At 24.7% G+C, this 8,613-nt stretch overlaps 1 protein-coding gene across 1 annotated transcript; it reads left to right on the forward strand.

The window, feature by feature from the left end:
• Positions 1-7,467: 7,467 nt before the first annotated feature.
• Positions 7,468-8,346, forward strand: LOC124932996 (bZIP transcription factor 44-like). The gene has a single exon (XM_047473719.1). It carries the CDS (start codon positions 7,729-7,731, stop codon positions 8,137-8,139), a length of 411 nt encoding a protein of 136 aa, XP_047329675.1. The 5' UTR covers positions 7,468-7,728; the 3' UTR covers positions 8,140-8,346.
• The last annotated feature ends 267 nt before the right edge of the window (positions 8,347-8,613 follow it).

Below are 8,613 nucleotides of genomic sequence, written 5' to 3' on the forward strand. Positions count from 1 at the left end.
CGGTAGCTAGAAATATTTCTTATCTACTTTTATATTGTCACGATATTACAATATATGAAGTTTTTGTAAAATTTGACCGAAATTCAATGAATTATGTTGGAGACCAGCGGTCACTATTGGAAGGCATAGATCGGACGACTATAAAAGCAAGACTTAGAAGATGAAATCTTTATTCTCATAATTTTCTGACGGGCTATCTAGTTAAAAAGAAATCGGAGAACATTAAATAACCAAATTATGTCGATTATTCACAATGTCATTATCATGACGATATCGAAAATTACCTATGAATTCGTGTGGAGACATTATTGCTCTTTTGAAGACTTTCGAGTCAATTAATTATTATTATTTTTTATGTATTTAGCCCAACGATAATTTTTTATTAAATAGATCATTTAAAAAAAAGCTAGAGATCCATGTTTGAAGCCTAAAACACCAACAATGTTCACTTTTGACTATAACAAGATTCTTTTCAACTCTCTCAAATTAGTTTTAAGAAGGAAAAACATTGTATCAACAAAAACAAAAACAAGGTGTGATACCAATTGAAATGGAGTTAGTTGATTATTGTTTCAAATGCCTTCAATCAACTCTTCTTCCATTGCCTTATTGGGCATGCACCAAAATGCAAAATTTAATCCATCAAATCCATTTATCTCACAAATTTTATACTTTGTTTGGAAATCAGGTCAAACATCAACATACATAGTGCGAAAATTCTAAACTTTAAAAATAAACTCTACTAAAGGGAATTCATTAAAACATGTATCTTAAATTTTTGTCATCACTTGTTTATACAACACCTTTGCATTTTAGAGGCTTTTCAAGAATTCAGATCATAAACTTCCTTAAACTACCCAAACACCAAACATTCATCTCCAAATCTTCTAGAAATGTTTTACATCTCCAATCCTATCATTAACACACATCACACATCGCATAAAGAGTGCATTTTGGCCTCCACTCTCTTCGATCTTCAGGACAGTCTTCTTATTCCATGTCTAAACTGAGCACATCTATAAAATAAGAATGCTTATTTTAGTAGAACTACGAAAAATAACAAAGAAAAAATATACCTACATTAGGAACAAAAAAAAACACAACATTTGTCGAGTTTAAAAGTCTTTCAAAAGCGCAATCAAATCTACAGTTCACGGACATCTCAAAAACACAATAATTAAAGCGAGAATGATATCTCCAAAAGCGTAACTTTATCATTCTCGTTTTAATTACAAGTTTTTTTAATGTATAGAAAAGTATCAAATTAACACTTCCATGGTTCTATTGGTGAAACCCATGTGAATCCTTGTCCTAGTTCATCGATTAAAGTTGATATGCATGCCACTAGTCCTTCATATAAATGGTGGGGGACTAGCTTAGTGTCTTTCATTCATCAAATTGACAATGTCACTTTGATCTTCTTTTGTATATTTTCTTCTTATGTTTTTCTTCATTTCCCCACCCTACACACTCACACACAATTCCATTTTTGGTTTATGTAAGAGGACCACTTTTAAGTGATCACATGTTTAATTTTGACACTACTAGTCTACTATACATTTAACAATAATGGAGAGAGCTTTGACAATGTAGCACCCCTTTCAAGAAGAGAAAGAAGGAAAATTAATAATCGAAAATAGGTCAGAATTTTACCTTTTAATAAGACAAACAATTGTAAATCTAAACTAAGAAAAAATATAAATGTTGAATTTATATCTAGGTAAAATGAATAATCTTAGGAAACACAAATTTTAGGTAAGAGTTTGATTAATATCGATGAATAGAAAATTTGATGTTTATTTGAAAAACTGGCAAAAAATCACTTTCAAGTTATGCTTGAACATGTTATTTTGAATGATGATCTCGAGAACGGTAACTATAGAAACTTAAAGAAAGATATATGAGAATGTGTGAAGAAAAACTAATATTAATCATTTGGTTCCTTGAAGTAAGGTGAAAGAGAGCTTCAAGGAATCAGTTTGTAGTGGTTCATTGTTCGAACCGGTTAACCACTTCTATCCAAATGGTGTTGAGATTTTACTGTGAGTTATTGCACAGAAGGTTGGAACCAATTGTTTCTGTAACGATTAGTTCAACCAATCTATGTATGTATGCCTTTACTTTACGTTGGGTCTTCTTGATGGCTGAGAAAGGAAGCTATTCGGCTAATTGCCCTGACAATGGCACTGAGGAAGAGTCTAAAAGGTCTCCCCGAGACCGTGGGTGACAGCACGCACAATTAGGTCTTCATGTTCTGCGCGCAACGCTTGTATTTCCATATCAAAATAAATTCTTTAAAAATGGTGATTTTAACTACAAGTACAAAGTTCACTTCACGAACTGACCAAGTATTTATAGTTATTTATGACAATATGTATGTCTTTGATGAGATAATTTTACGGTTAATTTTTCTTAGTGTATTAGTATAGCCAAATATAAGGAGGAACTAGTAAAATGATGTTAAATATCACTAGTAAATTACTTAACCAATTTAATGGTTAAATATGGTATTTTTCTTGATTAACCATGTGTACTTCACTTATTTCAATGATTTTTAATGTTGATTCAAAGTATTTATTTTTTTTAGTTTCATAAAAAAAATAAAAAAATAAAAAGTAAATTTCATCTTTAAATTTGTTTATTTTTATTCTTTCGAGAAAATTGTTTGTTTTATTTAATGAGGTTTAAATCTGCACAAACACATGCACCACTGTGATTAATTATAACTCAACCTAGTGATATTAAATTATTAGAAATAGTACTTGTTCTTTCTTTTATAAACTTCAACAAATTTTAAATATATTTAAATTTAATAAAAACATAAGTGAAAAATATATGTTAAGATGACAATTTAAAGCAGAGTTTTATATTTATTTCTTTTTTCAAATGAATTTGAAATTTTATTGTTTATAATAAATTTAATGTAAATAAAACATATAGTTTTAATTACAAAAAATATAAATATATATTAGTATTTATAAAAAAAATAATTAAAATTAAATATTTAACAGTGATATGAATGTAACACAGGCTTGTTTGATGTATGGTTTTTTTTAGTTTTTTATAAATTTATCCCAAAAATTCAATTATCTTTTTATTCATCATTCAACCATTTAATCACTTGTTTTATATATTTAAATATTAAAATTACACTTTATTAACTCAAAAAAGGGGGAGAAATTAAAATATAATGATATTTTTGATATTTAACTTAAAAATAATTATTTTTTTAAGTATTTATCAAATCAAGTCTTTTTTTTTAAATAAAACCCTGAAAAAATGAAAAAAGCATTTTCTCGAAAAGGAGGGCCCGACAAAGTAACAGAGTCGGTGATAACAATAATAAAATATGAGTTTACCCAATAAGTAAGGAACTTTATTTAATTCAATCTATCAAATATTGATAGTGATTTTTAAATTTTTTTGAAAAAGTAAGGTTAGTATTAAAATGTCAGATTACATAATCTTTTCATCATTTATTATTTCATACTTTTATTACTTACATACATAGTGCTAATTTATTTATTTTAATTTATTCATCAAATGTTTTATGTGTAGGATACTATTAATTAGTTTAATACACTAAGAACTAAGATTTTGTTTGATAGTTGAGTTTTAAGGTTATTTTAATGATTTTTATCTAAAACTCAATTATCGTTTTATTTATATAATTATTCTTTTTTTTTTACTAAAATGCAAAATTATATTTTATTAATCCAAAGAAAAAAGAAAAATTATAAATTATAAAAGGTATTTTGGTATTTTAATCCAAAAATGTTTTTTTTTTTTAAATTATCAAACAAGATTTACAAAAGTTAGAAAAAACTTTAAAAAAACTAATTTTGATTGATTTGATATTAATCTGAAATATTCTACAATTTTATCTTTTATCAATTGGATAGTATAAAGTTTAAATTTAAATACTAAAATATATATTTAAAAATATATAGTTTATATATATATATATATATATAATATTTTTTATTTCATATTAAATATAAATTTATTTTACTATATTAATAATTTTTATAATTAATAATTTTAATAAATATATATTATTAAACAAACTGTTTGAAAGCCGAAACATTGTGTGAAGTGAGAGAATAGTGAATAGTTAATAAAAATAAAAATAAAAGACAAAAGAATTGTATTTTTGTTTATAAATATAATAAATTAATTAAAAAATAATAAATATTTTTTTTCTTTTAAGAAAGAAAGTCTCAATCTAACTAAAATTGTGATCTAGCCTTATTTATTGAAAACTGTCTAGATGAAACTTCAAATAGGAATTTAGTCATATTTTTATTCATTAATATCAAAAAGTAAATTATATAAAACTTAAATAAGTGGCTAAATATTAATCCCATTTTTATGTTTCAAAATAAAATTATACATCCAAGAAAAAGTTGGATATAAAACCATCTTGGAATTTTTAAGATTCTTGTAGGTTTTATGTAAAAAATATTTGTTGAATAAAAAAAAATTATTTCAAATTTATTTAAAATAAATTATTAAATAGTTTATATTTCAAATTTAAATTTAATAAAAATAAAAAAAAAAGTTATTTAATATTTTTATTAATAAATTAAATAAAATTAGAATTATATTAACGTGAAAGATTTTTATTCTTAAAACTTAAGAGTTGTTCTGATTGATTTTTTTTTTTACATTTAGTGGAAAAGAAATTAATAATTTTATAAAAATATATTGATATATATATAATATAAATAGTAATAATTTAAAATATAAAATATTTTAATTAATAAAATTAGTGATATGATTGTATAGAAGTGATTAATTAAAAAATTAATTTTATGTAAGTTATTAAAATAATCTCTATAAAATCACTAAAAAAAAATAATTCAAATAAAAGTAAGGGAACATAGGCGGTGAAAACAATAACAAAAGTCTTAAGGAATCTTTTTTCTTTTATAATTATTTTCTACAATTGTACGGTTTCTCCAGTAGTCCAGTTTCTCTCCACCCCACATGCTCAATCTGAAAAAAAAAACATAAAATATATTAATATATAATAATAAAATAAAATTAATAATTTAAAATATAAAATATTTTAATATTTTGATAAATAAATAAAAAAGCAATTGAAATTATTAAAACTCGACTAAAATAATAAAATACCTATTAGTTTAAAAAATATATAATTATGATTTTATTATTATTATTAGTATTCAGTAGTAATTTAATTGTCAACCGACTTTGTTCGAATTGAGATTATTTGAATAATTTAAAGGTAGGAAAAAATAATAATGGTCGATGATTTTGAGGAGGTGATGATTATTTTAGGTAAAAAAAATTGTATTATATGTATAAATAAAAATTAATAATTAATAATTTAAAATATATATTATTTTAATATTTTAATTAATAAAATGAGTAAAGTAATTTCTTGAAAAATTAATTTAATAAAGTTAAATAAAAAATTTAAGAAGAGTCAGGCCAAATAGAATATTTAAATGATAAAAAAAATCCATTATTATTAATAAGGGGTGCAATTCTTCCTTTAAAAAATTAGTATAATATAAACATGTATTTAATTATTTAGAAGTGAGAATAATTTCAAATAATTCATAATTAAATAGTATTTTAGTTTATAACTTAAATAATATAATAAGTAACCAGTTAACTATCATTTGTTTTTAGGGTAGTTCCTATCTTTCTTTTTTTTATCAAAATAAAATTTATCTGATAAAAAAATGGTTATTTGAATTTTTTTAAAGATAAATTACTATTTTTTTTTATTTAAATTAAAATTAAAATTTAATAAAATAAATTTATTATATTTTTATTAACTAATTAAATAATTTGAAAAAATATACCTTAGGAATTAGTGGCAGAGAAATATATTAATTGATTTATAATATATATTTGTCAATCACTCTTTAACCTGTCTCTTATCCCTTAGCAAACTAACTATCAATCTCAATCATGCTTTCACACGACTCTTAACTTTTTCAACAAATCAACCATCAATTTCAATCGACCTTTAATCTCGTGATCTCACGATCTTTTATTACCGGTCTCTTATCCCCAAGTTAATCACATCACAATCATACTTTCACACATCTCTTATTCTTAGGCAAACCAACCACCAATCTCAATCGATATTTAACATCGTGACCTCATACTTTGGTTAATCAAATATTTGAATCATATTTTTAACCACTCTCATTTGTTACCAGCCTCTTATCTCTCGGTCACATCTCAATCACACTTGATTAAAAGTTTGTACTTGTTTTGTTAGGATGCAAGTTCGAAACATATGTATAACATTTTTAATTTTATTTTTAACCGTTTCAAGTTCATGAACAGGTCAACCCACGATCCAACACAAATATCCATTTATTCTCACATATATGTCTAAATTAATCACAACTCCTTAACCCGACAAACCAAGAAAATTTAAATTAAGCATTATATATATATATATTATAGTTAATTAACAAGTTGAAATTATATTATTAGGATTGTCACTTCCTCAAATTGTGTGTTGAATTTAAAATATAAAATATTATTAGCTTAATTGGTTAAATATTTATATTTGTTAGGTTATGTTGTAAGTTCGAAATATATATAGCATTTTAAATTAATCGCAACTCTGACAAACCAAACAAATTTAAATTAAACATTATTATATATATATAATAATAATAATAATAAAAATTGAAATACATAGAACTATACCTGTATAATTGCATTTCTAAAAAAATATTATTACAAAATATTATTTTTCCTTCCTCATTTTTCATCTTTATTTTTAAAAATTTTTAGCTCGAGTAAATAAGTTGTTATCTTTTTTTTTTTTTTTAATCTACGACATAAATATGTAAGTAGGTAATGTTTTTATTTGTTTTTTAAACATTTTGATATTATTAAATTTAATCTTATTTATTATTTAATAAAGTTATGTTTCTTTCTTCTTTAAGCTCTAAAATCTTATAATTTTATATCGGGTAATAGAGTATCCGTCAGAAACGGATACTTGACGAATCAAGAATAAAGATGGAAATAGAGATATCCGTCGGAGATTGGGTACATAACGAATCAATGATAGAGATAAAAATAAAGATACACATCGAGTAATAAAATAAAATTTGAGTTCAAGAATAAGTTCCCGAGACACCCTCCTAGTTCAGGTCTGAGAATGATAATAATGTGATAAATATTAAATTTAGAGAAATGTTATACCTATCAAAAAAACAAAATTGTTCTAACATCACTATTTTTATCAACTAAAATATAAATCCAAATATTTTATTAATTTTTATAAATTAAAAAATCTATCAAATAACCAAAAAGATGAAACAAGCTTTTGGAGATTCCTAAGTTATAGATCCACCGAAATAATTTAAAATTAAATTTTAAACCAATATAATACATTTCCCCCTTCTATAAAACCATCTCCTTCTTCTCCCAATACTCCTTCCCCTGGTTTTCCCTCTTTCTGAAAACCCTAAATTTTCTAACCCTCATTCTATCATTCATGATAAAATCACAGTACCATTCATGTCTCCTGTTCTAAGCGAAATCCTCCGATCAGGGTTTATGATAAATTCCTCCCTCCGTCGTCGAACCCATCTCGTTCAATCTTTCTCAGTCGTCTTCCTTTACTGGTTCTACGTTTTCTCATGAACATTCTCTTTAAATCTTTAACTAACAATATCATTACATAACACTATCTATTATATTTCTTAATCTAATTTCGTTTTAATGGCATCTGGGAACTCGTCTGGATCTTTTCCAAATCCTATAACGGAGGAGAAAAAGAGGAAAAGAATGCAATCGAATCGTGAATCGGCTAGACGATCAAGAATGAGGAAACAAAAACATTTGGATGAAATGATGATGAAAGTTAATCAGATGAGAAGAGATAATAATCAGATCTTGAATCGGATCAGTTTCATGACTCAACATTTTCTTAGAGTGGAATCGGATAATTCGATTCTTCGAGCTCAGATATCTGAGTTGACTCATCAGCTTAACTCGTTGAACAGTATTATCGGAGCTGCTGCCGGAGTTGTTGTCGGAGATAATGGATTTTTGAATGTGGATTCATGGAGTAATATGGGTATGATGTGTTTTAATCAGCCTATTATGGCGTCTCCCGATCTATTTTATTGATGTTTCCGAAATTTAGCACGAACTCATAATCATAACTTCGTGTTTAAATATTTAAATGGGAATTATTAGTTAATTGATATATTTGGTATAACACTAATGAGAGGTTGTGATTTGTTAGTGTGGGACATGATTTCTTTTGTGTGTGATTGAACAATGTAAAATTGGATACCTTATTGGTATGATTGTTAATGCATGCTTGTTTTTGTCTCTTCTTCTCATTTATTATTAAATAACTTTGGTATAATTTACTATTTTGATATTAATGAATGAAAATATAATGTTTTTTACCAAATAAAAACATTAATTTGTATTCATATCATGTTGAAGAAAGAGATATGAAAGACAGGAGTAGAGATGAAGGTGAAACTATGTTCATTTTAGTGTGACTTTGATACCAATTCTTAAGTGAACCCGAGTTAATACCACTATGATTATTATTATCCTCTAAGAGAAATGGCGAGTAAAATGTTTTAT

This window comes from Impatiens glandulifera, chromosome 3 (assembly GCF_907164915.1).
Source record: "Impatiens glandulifera chromosome 3, dImpGla2.1, whole genome shotgun sequence".
NCBI lineage: Eukaryota > Viridiplantae > Streptophyta > Magnoliopsida > Ericales > Balsaminaceae > Impatiens > Impatiens glandulifera.